At 50.0% G+C, this 16,515-nt stretch overlaps 1 protein-coding gene across 1 annotated transcript; it reads left to right on the plus strand.

Moving 5' to 3' along the window:
• Positions 1–9,184: 9,184 nt before the first annotated feature.
• NODAL (nodal growth differentiation factor) lies at positions 9,185–16,088 on the plus strand. Its single transcript, XM_057737458.1, has 3 exons — positions 9,185–9,380; positions 13,624–14,321; positions 15,936–16,088. Exons 1-3 carry the CDS (start codon positions 9,185–9,187, stop codon positions 16,086–16,088), a joined length of 1,047 nt encoding a protein of 348 aa, XP_057593441.1.
• The last annotated feature ends 427 nt before the right edge of the window (positions 16,089–16,515 follow it).

Genomic DNA, 16,515 nt, shown 5'->3' on the forward strand with positions numbered 1-16,515 from the left:
TCTGAGAGCTTTCCCACGAGGGCAGGCGCAGTGGCCAGACGCGGCCGGCGGGACTGGGCACCGCCCCGCACACACCCCTTTAGGACTCTTCTCCACAAACAAGAGAGTAAAGCCAGAGGCAGGCATGCACGCTGAAGGGCACGGCTTAGACTCCCAGTCGAGTGCTCCTTTCCTTCGCCTTGGCCACCTCCCGACGACAACCAGCCTGCCTGGGGAAAGCAAGCTCTGTAAGAAAAGTACTCTTTTTCAGCCCCGTTTGTTAGCACCCATCCCCTAAAAACTCATAGTCTAAGAGGAGGTGGGTAATAGGGGACATGATATAAGGGTCCTGAGAGAGGGCTGATTGGACTGGAGAAATCTCAGCTGGCTTCCTGGAGGAAGAGGTCTTTTAAAATAAGCAACATATATTTTTAGATGGTGGCAAAGGATGTTCATTGGCCCAGAAAGATGTTCAAGTTACATGAAAGAAGCAGTTTACAGAACAGTTCACAGAGTGTGATTGTTCTAAGTAAAAGATGCATGTGCACATAAATGCCTGGGGGGAGGGGGGACAGGAAGGACCTACCCCAAAATGCTAACCACATTTACAGGATTAGAAGGGACTTTTTTTTTCCTCTATTACTGTTATGTAGTAAATTTTCTACAGTGAATATACATTAATTTTATACCCAGAAAAGCACAATATATAAGGACTAAGAAGGAAAATTTGAACATTTCATCAACTGGTTGGGATGAACAGAGGAGGAAGAAGCTGCAAAGCCCACATGTGCAGGACCTGAATGTTAGGAAACACTTTTACCCACTTGTCTCAGAACTTCACCAAGTCCAGCATAGCCAAGTAGGGGACAAAGCTGGGGACCACCCCAGATGCAGAAACTGAGGCTCAGCGAGGCCATGCGGTTTGACCAGGCTCACATGCCCTTCTGGGTTGATCTGAGAGGAGGCCCTAGGTGTCCCTGCCTCCTCCCCTCCCGCATGCCAATCTAACTGGTACTGATTCAGACCAATACCCTCTCGGCCTCCCTGCCCTGCTCTCTGGGAGTTTCTTTGACTGGACTCCCCAACAGGGCCGGGCCCTCTTACCAGTGGGGAAGGAACAGGGTTCTGAGGAGTGCAGTCCACAGGGAGCTGGGGGCTGTGGTGGGAGTGGGGAGGGCAAGAATGAAGAGAGCCAGGGGCAGGCTGGGAGGGGGGTGGGCAGAGGTCTCCCGGGAAGGGAAGCCAGTGTGGCCGAGACTGCAGCCTCCGGCAAGCCTCATAACCCTGATCCTCTGGCTCTGAAACACCAGAGAGGGGGGTCAGAATGAAGGTCAGAGTCAAAACAGACAGGGGCTCCAATCCAGCTCAACTGTTTAGCACCAACTTAACCCTGGGCAAGTGTTTAAGCAACACAGGCCTCAGTTTCCTCATCAGTAAAATGGGAATCATTATACCTACAGAACACAGTGTGAAAGGAGCTCCTTAGAGCTGTGCATAAGGCATGTGTCCAAAGCACTCAGCACTATGCTTGGCACAAAGGTGACAGCTGGCTTTCAACATGTTTTTCCATCTGTGAAATGGACACGTGTTTGGCACAGCCCCCACCTCACCCCCAATGCCCAGGTGTCTGGAGGTTCTGTCAGTAGCCATAGAATGAAAGCCTCTGAAGGTAAGTGGTGGGTGAGAATGGATTCAAACTGCTTCCACTGAATTATCTGCTTCATGAAAACTCTTCCTGCCCCATTGGGTCTCTGGTTAATTAAATTAGCTCACCAGGGCTTCCCTGCATACCCAGCCAGGTATGTGCATCTCCCTTCAGGCTGCCTTTGAAGTCTGGGTCTCTTTGATGTGAGTGGGGGATGCACCAGCCTAGGATCCCTCCAGCTCTGAGATCAATGGCTAACAGGGCACAGGGCTTGGGGGTGGTTTGGAAATACAAGTCCCCAACCATACCTGAGTTACCCCATGTGCAGGCTTTGGGGCCAGATTGCCTGGCCCCAAATCCCAGCACTGCTGTTAATTAATTGCATAACCTTGGGCCAGTCGCACAGCCTCTCCGAGCCTCAGCCCCTCAGCTGCAGAAAGAAGCCAGCAGAAGCATGCACCTTGCATGTCTGTGGAAAGACAGAAGAGAGTAAAAACAGAGAGAAAGAAAGAGATGAGGCTGTGTTTTCCTCTGGAAGGGCAGGGATTCCTGGGTCCCACTCCAGGCTACGGAGCCCATTGACCTATGAGACTTTGGTGTCCTTAAAGTTTAGTGAATTCTTAAGCTTTAGTAGAAGTACAGAAGAATACTTAATATTCTATTAAGTATACTTCTATTTCAGAAGTATAAATCCTACAAACTTACAAGCAACACAAAACTTTACCTCAATTTTCTTTTGTTTATTTAGTTTTATGAATTTTTAATAGTAATTCTTATATTTTAAAAGTTTATTATATTTACGTTCATTTTTACAGCTTTAGTAAAGTATAATTGACACACAACAACTGCAAATAAAGAGTGCATTGTGGCAAGCTTTGACACATGTATGCGATCACCACTGCAATATAATGAACATATTCATCACTCCCAAACCCTCGTGGTAAATCCTCCCTCTCGGCTCTCCTCCCAGACATCCACTGATCCACATTCTGCAACTGATCTGCTTGTCTGCAAACATTAGTTTGCATTTCCTAGAATTTTATATGATTGGAATCACACAGGACATACTGTTTTTTGTCTGCTTCTTTAACTCAGCATCATTATTTGAGCTTTGTCCTTGTTATACGTATCAATAGCGCATTCCTTCTTATTGTCAAGTGGTACTCCAATGTACAGATATATACTACTATTTGTTTGTCCAATCACCCACTGTTTTGAATTTTGAATAATGAAATTTTAATTTTAATGTTTTTCGAAGATAGCAAATGTCTACTAAAGCAAAAAATTTTAATTAAAAATGTATTATTAAAAATTCACAAAGTTAAGTGTAAAAGGAATTTAAACAAACTACCCAAGGACGGTTTTGGTAAGTTTCTATCATTTATACTGTTGGGGCAATTAAAGCTTAAAAGAACTACTAAAAAGTGTACACTATGACTTTTGGGACTCTTCATTTTTAATAAGTGCCCCAGGGGATTATTATGGCCAAGCAATCTTGGGAGACACCGAGCTGACAGTGCTCATAAATCTCTTAGCATAGTCAGTGCCTGGCCCACTGTAAGCGCTCCCCAAGCACTCCTTACTCCCACAGTAAGCACTCTCCTAAGTGTCTGTTCTTAGTTGTGATTCTCTTCCTTGCCCTCTACACCTCCCCCCACCCCCACCCCCCCCCCGCCCCAAACAGCATGCTTGAGCACAGGCATGCACACAGGCACAGAGCTTTCTCCCAGCCCCAGGCTCAGCTGGGTCATCAAGCTTGACGCCGGGACCAGCGACTCTCTGTGGAAGGGAAATGGGGAAGTGGGAAGGAGGAGGCAGGGGTGGCTGGCTGCACTGTGGGAATCTCTGAGAAGCTTCTGGGGTGGGAAGAGAGGGACCCTCCTGGTGGTCTCTCTGTTTGTTTCCCAGGGCAGGCTGAGCCTTCACCTCCTGACCCTGTGGGAAGCACAAGTCAGGGCTGGGCTCACCCAGGAGGGGCCAGGAAAGAAAGTCTGGCCATGGGAGCTGGAGGGAGAAGGAGATTCAGAGTCAGACAGGCCTGGCCCCTCAGCTCTACCATCTCAGGCCAGTCACTCACTTCAGGGGAGAGACCAGCCCCGCTCAGGTCCCTCAGCTCCTGTAAGGATCAGGGTGGAGGATGGAGGCGAGAGGGTGGCATGGGCGGTGCACACAGGACGACATGCAGTCGTGTGGATCACATTCACAGGAAGCCACGAGCGCTAAGAAGGCATTCTCTTGCTGGTGTCAAGACATCCGCAAGTCAAAGCAGGTGTGCTGAGCACTTGCTGAGTACCTACTATGTACCCTACATGTGCACACATAGTGAAGGGAAGAACTCGAAACCAGAAGAGGCTAGGGCTCACATCCTTTTGGTGGCCACTGGATGGAGAAGGGACTCCCCTATCCCGACCTTCTTACTCTGTGTCCCCCAGTCCAGGGACTGGGTTAAATGTATTCATTCAACACATACGTACCGAGTCCTTATATGGAGAACTGTGCTAAGCACTGGGGGTCCAGTGGTGAACTGAGCAGACAGGAGTCTGGCTGACAGGCCAGTGCTGGGGGAGGGGAACAGACAGAAAATAAACAAACAGTACCAAAGTAAACGACTTTATTTCCAACCATGGAAGTGCTGTGGAGGAAACGAACGGGGTGATGTGACAGAGTGCAGGATGTCCATTTAGACAGGGGAAGGGCCTCTCAGTGTAAGAGAGGTAATAAATGACCATGTTTGGACATGGTAATATCCGGTCTGGCTTCCAAAGTCAGAATGACAGTGTCTATCACGACCTTACCATTTGCAAGGCATTCCACCCTGGGCAAAGTACTTAACCCGTTACAGCCTCAGTTTCCACGCCTGTAAAATGGGAGTAAATATCCACTCTGCTTCATGGGAGTGATAGGAAGGGTAAATTAGAGAATTCAAGCACATTATGGCAAGTATTTATTAAATAATTGATTATTTCTATTTCATCCAGCCTGGGCCAAGTACCCACCATCCATGGGTTAGTCTCGGTGGAGAAGGACAATGGGGTGGGTTACTCCTGTGTCTGCATTTCCAAACTGATTCTGGACTGTCTTTCTCTCATCCAACACACAGCAGGTGTCTCAAACTCATTTGTCTTTAGGGCCAGGCACATGGGTGCAGTAAGTTAAGGAGTGGTGGGGACTGTGGTGCTCTTTAGAGAACAGACCCTACCTAAAGGAAGCAGCTCCTATTTAGCTTAAGGGAATGCTTACCTTGTTAAAACGAGGGCCTAGAACCTTCCATTTCTTAAATGATGGAGGCAAACTATTTTCTGCAAAATCTTAAGAACTTTCAGTATTGGCGATTTAAGTAAAAACCTTTCAAAACAATGTTGGGAGCAGACAACACACTATGGATCAGCCAAGGTGGGCTGCAGGCAGGTTTGCAAACTCCATCTACTGAGGCCAGGCCCTTTGCTGAGCACTGCGGAATATAGAGCCAACCGGCAGCAGGCTCCTGGTGGAAAACTAGGGGCTCCAGGGACCAGTGCCTGAAGGGGGAAGGAAACCATGTGGTAGAGGAGACCCTTGAGCTCGATTCTGTGGGATCAATAAGTGTATTTTGTGTGAATGAAGAGGAAGTAAAAAAAAATTCTGGGCAGAGGAAGAACAGCTTTGAACTTTGAGGAAGGGTGGGTGTTTCCATGGAGCGAGAGTGCACTTGGGGTACAAGGGGATTGTAGTGGAGGGCTGAGGTCTCCACCTCCAGATCATAGAGAGAGGGCCATGTGTGTCCTGCAGAGGCACCTAGACGGTCCCTCCAAGACCAGCAGTGTGGGGTCCAGAAGGGGCGACAAGTACTGGAGGTGGAAGCTGGAAGCCTGTGCTTAGTCCTGCCTCTACCATTTCCAGGATTGCATCCATTCATTTAAGCTGAGGACCAGAGCAAGAATGGTCAGTTAGGAACTAGGGACCGGAGCTGCAGAAAGCCAGGAGTCATCCCCGCCTCCGGGGAGCTCACAGTCTGATGGCAGCTACTCAGGAAAGCTTGGGCACTGCTCCACGGTGCTCTGCTTAGCAGAGGACTCTGCCAAATTGCTGCAGAGCTAGCGACAGGTGTGTAGAGGAGGAGACAATGTTTAAGCTGTGTCTTGATAGGTGAGAAGGAGTTTATCAGGGAGATAAAGTGGAAACAGCAGGAGGCTGCATGGAGAAGGAGCATGTGAAAGGCAGAGGTGTGCTGGGAATCTACTTCGGCAATATGGACCTCATTCAATCACCTGACAAATCCTTACTGAGTTCCTGTGTGCCAGGAGCTGTGCCAGGCACAGGAAGAGCTCAATAAAGTAGACACCCTCCCCCTTCAAAATAATGATGCTATTTAATTCCTCTGTACCTCAGTTTCCCCACCTCTGAAATGCCTTACATACCTCACAGAGCTTCAGGGAGGGGTGAATAGGATTACACAGGCTTCCATAGGCTGAAATATATGCGAAGACAGCCAGTGTCACACTGACATATACAAAATGCTCATTAAATACGTGCAGAACTGAAATGCCTTCTTGCCTTGACTTCCTGAGAATCTAGCACTTGCAGTTAACCTGCCTTAGATTCCTAGATAAGCAGTTTTGTTCAATGAATGAATAAACAAATGACCAAGCGCTATTTTACACACATTTAATGCTTACAGCATTCCTGTCAAGTAGATACTATTCTTTATGTCTGTTTTACAGCTGAGGGAGCAAACGCTTCAAGATGGTAAGTGACCTAATACGCCCAGGTAGCGATAGAGAAGGATCCAGGCCTCCTGGCAGCCTGACCTCAGAGCCCCAGCACTTAACCCTGCATATTGTTGCTCATATGGAGGAAGGGTCCAGAACGGCCCAACGATGGAAAGCATTTGAGGACTTCGAGGGACTTTGCTCCCTACCCTCCAGCCAGCTGGCTTGGCCCTAAAAGGTTATCTTCCAGGTTGGATATTCTGTTGGTCAGCCTGTCTGGGGCAGGGGAAGTGAGAAGGCGTCACTCCCCTCCTGGGAAGAAGGCACTTCTGGTCCTTCTCGCCGGAAACAGATCCTAGATGAACAAGTACCTTTTAAAAATGAGAAGAATGACTGTTAGCCTCTGTCCTGAAGACCGCCCCAGCTGGAGAAAGTTCAGTGATGAATGGGCTTTGACAGAGTGTCTCTTGCTGGTCCAAGAACAGGTCCCCACATGGCTTAGGGCCAATACACATCAGAAATGAGCTCTGTCAGCAGCTCCTGCCCTCTGGGAAAAGCAAGACTTTGAGAGATTTTTTTTTTAAAGTCTTAGTACAAGGCCCACATCCACCCTCTCATCTATGGGGAAGCCAGAGGGCAAAAAGTATGGGTTTTGGGTAACAAGCAGACAAGCCCTTCACTTACTGGCTGTTTTCACTTGTAAATGTGTGGCCTTGAGCAAGGTACCCTCTGCGCCTGTTGTCTCATCTCTGAAGTGGGGATGATAATAAAATCAATGCAACAATTACGAGAATGCCTGCTGCATTAGGCGCTCAGTAAGTAAACAGAGACCCTCTGGATTCTAGGACACGTGGATTTGGGGGAAAGCTGACTCCTATACTTCCGTCTAACCACAATCTCTCATTATTTTTTTATTTATATATTCATAACCTGGGTGAGGGTGGCTTCTGTCTCTGGGGAGCTGTGTGATGCAGAGGGCCAGGGCTGACAGTCCCCAGCCTGAAAGCCCCCAGGCTAGGGAAGTTGAATGACAACCACAGAGCACCCATAATAATATCTGTATGCTTAAAGCTTTACAAAAACACCAGGTTTTAAGCGTTTGTTTTAATTAATCTGCATGGAAGGAGGTATCTCCAGTCATGGTTTATAGATGAGGAAACTGAACGCAGAGAGGTGGGTTCCAACCTGCAACTAGACCCTAGCTCACCCAGGTTCTCAAAGTTGTCTAAGAATCACGGAGGTGCTGATTAAATATGTAGATTACCAAGGTCTCTCTCCAAGTTCTAATTCTAAAGGCCTGGATTGGGACTCAGGAATCAATAGTTTAACACACACTCCCAGGTGATATTTATCTTCAGGCAAGTCTGGACACAGTGCCATTCATTGATTCATTTACTCAGCTACAAGTCTTTGGGTCCCAACTATGACATGTACTGTAGGGAAAGCGCGATGAATAAGGCAGGCCCCAGCTTTAAAAGGAACTAACAGTCATTTCGCTGAGCAGATTGTCCCAGTCCCGTGGTTGGCACGGGTCTACAACCAATGTCTCTTCTAGGCAAGGCCCCTTCCTGCTGGCTGGGCCGGCTTCCACTGTCTGACACCTGCTCAGGGCTGAATGTGTGGTTCTTTGGAGCTGAAGGCTCCCTGGGAAAGACGCCTAGGTGTGCCTGGCACGTAGTGTTTTAGTAAATGAAGGCCAGCTGCTAATGTGCACATCAGGGCTAGGAAAGGACCAGGGAGGGGGGCGGTGATAAAGAGCCTTCCGGTGTTGCAGAAAATAGCTGGGGCCTGACAAGGGGCAGAGATTTACATTTCTTTAAAGGTAATTCCAGCTTCAACTGACTTTGCACCTGAAGGGAGGCCAGACAAGGACCACTCTTGAATAGGTGAGGAAAGCAGAGCCCAGAGAGAGGAAAGTGAGAGGTCCTGAGCTGAAACCCAGTCTCTGGGGTAACTGCCAGGGGAGGCGGGCACTGCAGGACACGATGACACAGGCAACACCATTTTCCTGAAATCCCTGGGATGCTGTGCACCTGTGAAGGAAGACCCTGATGCCACCACAGGCGCTCCACTAGTGGGAGCCAGGATCACCCCATTAGCTATGCCCTGGGCTCCAGCTTCTGAACACTTCCTCTTCCAATGAAGTCTGGCCTTCATCCTGGTCACTCCTGTCCTCTGTCTTCTCCAGGAGAGAGCTTCACAATTTGAAGCAGGACCTTCCTCCGGCACTCATCTTTCATGTTCCAGCAATTCCCAGTACCCAGTACTTTTTCAGAGGCTAGCCCTCCAGACAGGCCCTGCCAGATAAGGCCGGGGGTGCTCCCAGAGGCCATCTGGACAGTGTCCTGGAAGGCTGCACAGGGCCAGGCTGGGCTGAAGCCTCCCAGGCAGGTGGGGGCCGCACCCTGCCTGAGAGCCGCCAGGATCCACATCTTCCATTCTCTACCTGCTCCTGGTTGAGCCAGACGTCTATCTGTAACCTGGAGAAAGAGGAAAGGGCAGGGACCCCGAGTGGAGCAGAGTAAAGAAGCCATCATTCCGACCTGGGAGTTTACCTACAGCAAGCCCGCGTGTCTCTGAAACAAGGCCTGGAGCAGCAGAGTGCCAGGGTGTCCAGACTGGGCACACTAGACGGTTTTCGGACGAAACAGCTCCTCCAGTTTTGCGGGTGTCCTCCCTACCAGGCTCAGGTCTCACTTGCCCCCAGCAGGTGGTCCCTTTGGGGGCCACCCCCGGTGACGGGGGGTGGGGTGAGGTGGGGGTGTTATACGAGCTTAAAGCTTCCCCCAGGGAGGAAGGGCAGGGGCGGGGCGGCTGCGAAGGCCCAGGATATAAGGGGCGGAGGCTGGCTTCGGGGCCCCGCCAGCCCACCATGCACGCCCATCGCCTGCGGTTGTTCCTCTTGTACGCCTGGTGGGCTCTCCTCCAAGCGGGCGCTGCTATGGTGGCTCCGATACCCCTTCGAACGTGGGGGCAGCCCTCGTCGCCGTCCCCTCTCGCTTATATGCTGAGCCTGTACCGCGAGCCGCTGCCCCGGGCGGACATCATCCGTAGCCTGCAGGCGCAAGGTAGGCTGCCCCGCCCCGCCCCGCCCCGCCCCGGCGGACACCCGGGGCGCCTCGGGCGCTCTCGCCCCCGGACTCCGGGAGGGCGCTGGAGCGGCCGGGACTGCGGCTCAGTGCCGCGGACGTGCCACTGAGGACGCACCCGCACGCTTGAAGGGCACGTCCAGGCGCTGGGGCTGAGGGTATCTCGGCTTCTGCATTGGCTCGGGGCGCAGGGTTGGTGGCATCCGGGGTGTGTCCCGGACCGAGACCTCTGCGTTCCGTTCTTGTTCAGGGTGGGAAGAGCGCGGGACTATAAGGTGGGAGCCTGATTGTGCCACTTCGTATCTGTGCCGTCTTAAACGACTGTAATCTCCGCGCGACTCGGTTAGCGCATCTGTAGAATAGGGAAAAGAGTGCCTCCCTTATAGGACTGGCGACGGCTAGGGACAACGCAGGTAAAACGCTTAGCACAAAACCAGGCATAGTAATATATGGTCGTTATTATTACTACAACTATTTCGTCTTGTCGATTTTTTTTCTTTTTGCGAGTGAGGGTGAATGGGCCCCTGGGTCGGGCGTTGGGAGTGTCTCAGGCCAAGACTGAACTTCGAAACAGGGTATTAAGCATGTAACATCCGAGATTAGGTTTCAGAAATTCAGGATTAGAGATGAGGTGCCCCGAAGTCGAGAACTGAGGCAGGCTTGGATCACCCAGCCCAGGCAAGGTCGGTGTCAGTGTCCTGGGTGACACTGGGTTCAGGGCGTAGATTTGGAGGGGGTGAGGCTGCTCCCACGGTGACCTTGGGAGTATCAACTTTCGAGGATGGGGCAGAGTGTGTTCTGAGCACTGGGCGCAGGTAGATGGTGAGAAGAGGGAACCCTTCCCTCGGGGCTCCTCTACCCGCCCCCTCGCCCCGGGCAATCCACATCCTAGCGCCCGGGGTGGCCCCTGACTCCCTGCACCTCTCTCTGCCTGCCGGGGCCAGACGGCCCTCCCCGGATTTCGGGCGAAATCCACATCCGATAATCTGATTTAACGGCCACCCGCCGGCCCCTTGTGATCTGGGGGTGGGGGCCCCTAGCTCCCTGGCATGCTGTGTCTGGGGTCAGATGGCCAGTGACCCTCTCCAGAAGGGTCATCTGGGGACTAGCCAGACTAGGGACACTCAGGGAGTGGAGCAATTTGAAAATTACTGGAGTGCTCTGCCTGCCAGAAAGTTGGGGGTGGAGGTAGGTGGCTGAGCAAAGAGAGGGAGGTGCATTTTTACAGTTCACTCCCTCCTTCCAGACAGTTCCAGAAGGTTTGTGGTGATTTGACAGTCTGAGTCTGGAAAACTGGGTTCTGGTCCCTCAAACCCTGCTTCCCAGTTTCCCATGCGTCCCTGGCATACCAGTTGACTTTTTTAGTTTCCCCTTTTGTAAGACTAAAGGGCCCGGCTTTCTTTCTACCTCGTGTGTGTGTGTGTGTGTGTGTGTGTGTGTGTGTGTGTGTGTGTGTGTGTGTGTGTGTGTGTGTGGTATAATACATATAAAAAGGGTAAAATAGCAAATTTTGTTATGTGTATAGTGACATTAAGTACATTCACATTGTTGTGAATTGGCTTGTTTTTTAAAAGCAGCAAGAAGAGCCTGCCTGGGGGGAGCCTGATGCAGAAGGGATGTCCCAAAGCAGCTCCTTTCCATCTTGCGTTTATTTGTAAGCTGCACAGGATAAGGAGAAATGGCTGTTGGAGTGTAACCAAATTAGGTTTGCATCTGTCTTTCACTGTTTAACCATCTTCACCTTGGACCTTAGTTTCTTCATCTGCAAAATGGTGATAACAGTGGGGGGGATTTAAGGAGACAATGCTTGTAAGACACTTGGCATGAGGGAAGCAGGTAATGGTAATTACCCTCATAATTTATAATAATGTAGGGTGGCAGCTCAGTGTCATACCTGCCTTCTTTTTCTGCAGAGCCCCTAACTCTAACTCAACACTCTTTGAGGGGAAAGGAACCCCAGATCAGGAGCCTAACCACTTCCTTCATTAGAATTGGAAATAGGTCAAGATTTCACTGGGGGCCATGTGGCCAAGTCTGCATTCAGTGCATGGATGGGTTTCAGGGTGTCCAAGAACCCCTTCTTTATAGCTACCCCCAAATCACATTGATTGTGGAAGTAGGAAATGCAGTTTTTTTCTGGGGAGAGCATTTTTTGCCTTTATCAGGCGTTGGTGACCCTCAAAGATTAGACTCCACCTCCCCACCCCACCTCATTCCTTATTCTAAGATGAACCAAAGCCAGATCTAAGAGAACCTGTTAGCACTGTGTCCTGGGGAGCCCTTGGCTGAGGGTAGGGTTGTGGGGTCCTAGACTCTTCCAGCAGGAAGGAGTATCCTCCTCCCTGTCCCTGCATCCACACTGCCATCCCAGTAACAGGTGACTTTGTTCCCCTGTCCAGGTCCCTCATTGCCTGGACATCTTCATTTCTAACTTGGACCTGGGTAGTAATGAGGAGGCAGCTGACGATGGCCGTCTATTGCCCTTTGCTGGTTGTGCTGGGCAAAGCACTTTACACGCATTATCTCAGTAAATCTCAACACCCCTGTGAGGTGGATACTGTCACCGTCTCCCTTTTATCCAGAGGGAAGCCGAGACCCAGAGAAAGCTTGCTGCCCAGTGTTAAACTGCAAGTGGCAGAATTTGATCCACCATGGGAGGCACCAGGCCCCTGCTCTTAAACACTAAGCTGAAATGCCTTTCTCTAAAAAGCATTTGTGGTTACTTGAGATAACATGTTTTAAGTCCTGGTGTAGGTGGAGTTGTAGAGGAGTGGTCACATGTACCACATAATCCCCAGGCGGGTGGGTGGTGCTGTGATGGGCAGTGGGTAATGTCAGCCTCCTCCCCACACCTCTGGGGAGTTGCTAGTCAGGGCGGGTTATTGCCCCCTGTAGGTGCTAATGAGAAGGGAAGTGGAAATTAAGTGGAAAGAACAGCAAGGGATAGGCTGGGAGAAGCTTCAGGAGGCTGAAGCTGGGAATTACCCCCCTCCTAATGTAGGATGGACTTCCCAGAGAAATGCACTTACTATCTGAGAAGAGATGTTCTAGAAGACAAAACAAAAACAAAAACAAAACAAACAAAAACCCAACATGTGGTCTGCCCAGAGTGCACATAAATCAGAGGTCATCACTACCTTGGGGACTGATTTACCAAAGGGTTAGTTTTTATTTCTAATGAATAACCTCTGCCTTTTATTTAGCAATAGACCTTCAAACATCTTCATTTCTCTGGGTCCTTGTGATAATGCAGGGAAGGGTAGGGCATTACTATTCCCACTGCAAAGAAGAAACTGGACTTGAAAAAATTAAAGATCACTTTTAGGTGTCTTAAAAAATCCACCAATATGTGCTATGCCCAGACATCAGACCAAATTAGTCCAGGACTAAAATGAATGGAATGTGCCTCCCCGTTCCTTTTCATTCTGTTTGGGTTTCGTTGTCTTGGGTGTGTGCTTGCCATGTCTGTCCCAGGTGAGTGGATGACCTACGGCGGGAAGGGGTGAGCACCCTGCGGATAGGTAGGAGAGACCACTGGGTGGAAAAGCATGAAGTCAGTGCACAGTCAAGCTTAGAATGTCTTTAGAAACCTATTTGTAAGGTTGCCAACTCTTTTGATGTATCTGCCTCCATCTTTAGGAATTGGTGGGGGAAGGGTGGCCAGTCTTTGGCTTCTGTTGCCTGTGCCTCCCTGGGAGCTCCAACCCTTTCATGATCTGCAAATCACCCTCACTGTGCCTGTGAAACAGGCCACCCTTTCCAGTGAGAAGACAAAGCCTGGCAAGCTGACTTGCTCCAGGGCCACAGGGTGGGTGGAAGCCCAGGGTTTCTGTCAGAAAGCTTGGCCTTAGACTGCATGTGTGAGGAGAGAGAGGAGAAAGAGACAATCTCATCCAAGCTTTATCAGTTGCTGTCTGGAGTGTTTTGACAGGGAGCAGCAGAACAGTGATTTTTGGAGGTTGGGCTTTGCAGTTGGGCTTATTCTTGGCTTTGCCACGTTCTAAGAATGATACCTCAGGCAGGTAATTTAACCTCTCTGAGCCTCAGTTTTCCTCATCTCTAAAATGGGTTCAATAACATTCCCAGCTCATAGGGTTGGGGTGAGGATTGAGACCATTTGTATAAGGTAAGGGCTCAGTCATGAGCTATGGTTGTTGATACACCAACTGAGGCTGCAGGAGGCCCCCACTCACCTGCTTCCTTTTGCTTTTTTCTCACCTAGATGTCGAAGTGGATGGACAGAATTGGACCTTTGCTTTTGACTTCTCCTTCCTGGGCCAAGAAGAGGATCTGGCATGGGCCGAGCTCCGGTTGCAGCTGTCCAGCCCTGTGGCCCTTCCTCCTGATGTCCCGCTCTCCATTGAGATTTTCCACCAGATGAAGCTGGATGAAGATAAGGACCCGCCCGACTGCCTGGAACGTCTTCAGATGGACCTGTTCACTGTCTCTCTGTCCCAGGTTACCTTTTCCTCGGGCAGCATGGTCCTAGAGGTGACCAGGCCCCTCTCCAAGTGGCTGAAGCACCCCAGGGAGCTGAGAGAGCAGATGTCCAGTTTGGCTGGAGAGTGTTGGCGGCGGCCTCCCACACCGCCTGTCACTGATGTGCTTCTCATGCTCTATTCCAACCTTTCCCCAGAGCGCAGGCGGCTGGGTGGCTCCACCCTGCTGTGGGAAGCTGAGAGCTCCTGGCGGGTCCAGGAGGGACAGCTCTCCCGGGAGAGGGGCAGGAGGCACCGTCGATATCACTTGCAGGACAGAAGCCAACTGTGCAGGAAGGTCAAGTTCCAGGTGGACTTCAACCTGATCGGATGGGGCTCCTGGATCATCTACCCCAAGCAGTACAACGCCTATCGCTGTGAGGGCGAGTGTCCTAACCCCGTGGGGGAAGAGTTCCATCCAACCAACCACGCATACATCCAGGTGTGATGCCAAGGCAGGGGAGGGGAGGCAGTAAGCTGTGGGGGAGAAGTGTCCTTACTACGAGATCAGGGGGACAGGACTCTGGCTTTGCTGTTAAGTTACTGTGTTCATTCATGCACAGTTATTCGAGCACCTACAGTGTGCCAGGTTCTATGCTAGGTTTTAAGGATATAGCGGTGACCAACGATAACATCCTCAGAGAGCCTACGTAGAGTCATAACCTGTTGGGTAGCCTTGAACACATTGCTTTCCTGGGACTTTTTCCTTCTGTCATAAAATTAGGGGTGGGGCGTGTAGACTGGAGGGTCTCATTTCCTCCCTCTGCCCTGACGTTCTAGGAATGGAAGTTTAGAATTTCGAGTTTGGGAATAGACAGGCCTGGGTTTAAATCCTACTCAGCTGTGTGATATTGATCGAGTTGCTTACTCTGTCTGAGCCTCAGTTTTCTCACCTGTAAAATGGGGATAGCAACACCATATTTCGTAGGGCTGTTGCAGGGTTATATGAGATGATACACATACTGTGTGTGTAGTATCAATAGTTAGCAGATAACAGCTATGATGTTGTATTATCATTACTAGAAATCTGTAATTCATTCATGCAATGGGGGCCACGTTTATGAGGACAAGGTAGAGATAATACAGTTCCAGCCACTGTACTTTTGCTGCTTAAAAACAGGAGTTGGACATCCATTTTGCAGTAGTAAAGCCAGAGGTACCACCAGGTGCCACTAATCAGCCTATGGTCTAGAAGGTGGTGGAGAGAGAGGAATGGAAGGAAAATGAGATGGAGAAAGCAGAGAATAGGGCCTAATACGGTGGTCCTGACCGGCGCTCAAAGGTCATATGGGACCAAAGTGTTTTTATTTTACTCTGTGAAACCTAGACTGAGAATCTCTTGGACCTGTAGTACATCCTCCATGACAAGCCTCAAGCAGGGTTCAGAGGCTCTGGGGAGCATGTGAGCTGAGCTCACACAAGGGAGGCTGTGGTGGGGGCCCTATAGGACCCGTCCTGGGCACAGGCCCTCCTGAGCCTCTCCCAGGCCCCACTTCAGTCCACCAGCTGACCTGCAGCATGATCGGAGGGAACTACAAAGATCCAGATAGTCCCAGTCACCAAATCTAACACTGATCTGAAAAGCCACTGCTGGACCTCAGGGACAGGGCCCAGTTCCAGAATGCCAAGGGCTTGTTACATTTTCTCCCACTGACTCTGTTTGCTCTTCTCTGGGCAACAAAGCAAATCCCACAAGAATTTCCACATGACTCTTCTGCTTCATATTTCTGGAACTAAACCAGGAGCTTCTTGGAATGTTTTTAAAGTTGGTATTCACTCTAGACTAGAACAGTAGGAGAACATATGTTAGGTACTGCTCTACCTAGATATTGCTTTTAGAATCTTCTGTTTAAAGGCTGTTTAAAAAAAAGTTATTTTAGATATTAGAGTTGATGATGTATTGGCATTCTGATTTCTTTATGAAAAGAATTTCTATTTTTTGCACCCAGAAACTGATTTTAACTCTCTGTAACTTTTTCACCGCTTACCCAGAAATGATACCATTCTGACCTGACCATTGGGATGTGAATTAACCCCCCTCTTCTCCCTTTCACAGAGTCTGCTGAAACGGTACCAACCCCACCGAGTCCCTTCCACCTGTTGTGCCCCAGTAAAGACCAAGCCCTTGAGTATGCTGTACGTAGACAATGGCCGAGTCCTCCTAGACCATCATAAAGATATGATCGTGGAAGAATGTGGGTGCCTTTGAGGGGCTCCTGCAGGTGTGTTGGATTTGCCTGTACCCTGGAAGGTTGGGAAGCTCCTGGAAGACATGAACACCATCTAATCCAATGAGGAGAAACAAAGAGGGGGAAAAGTTGCTCTGTCCACCAGACCTATGGAGGAAGGGCTGCCACCCTGTCCTTGAAGGTTCTGTGGAGTCTGGCTGAGCACAGAGGAGAGGGAGGAGGAAGCCTGTGAAACAGGCTTGCTGGGTTTTCTCTTTGTTGAACAGACAGTGGCGCATGAAAGCACTAGGGCAACAGTCCTTTAGCTGACGTTTTTCAACCTGTGAACCCCCGGAAATTGTATGTAAGAGTGGGAGCACGTGTGCATTTATTTTTGAGGTGGGACAAGGTTGTCTATAACTTTTGTGTATTCTCTAAAGTGGCCTTTGACATACACCCACCGCCCCT

The sequence above is a fragment of the Hippopotamus amphibius genome, chromosome 5 (genome assembly GCF_030028045.1).
Source record: "Hippopotamus amphibius kiboko isolate mHipAmp2 chromosome 5, mHipAmp2.hap2, whole genome shotgun sequence".
Taxonomy (NCBI): Eukaryota; Metazoa; Chordata; class Mammalia; order Artiodactyla; family Hippopotamidae; genus Hippopotamus; species Hippopotamus amphibius.

Excerpts from the sequence above, each read along its gene's own strand:
- NODAL (XM_057737458.1), top strand. The coding sequence starts at position 9,185 with ATGCACGCCCATCGCCTGCGGTTGTTCCTCTTGTACGCCTGGTGGGCT. Across the intron at positions 9,381-13,623 it reads CCGTAGCCTGCAGGCGCAAG|ATGTCGAAGTGGATGGACAG; the intron begins GTAGGCTGCCCC and ends TTTCTCACCTAG. Across the intron at positions 14,322-15,935 it reads CCAACCACGCATACATCCAG|AGTCTGCTGAAACGGTACCA; the intron begins GTGTGATGCCAA and ends TCCCTTTCACAG.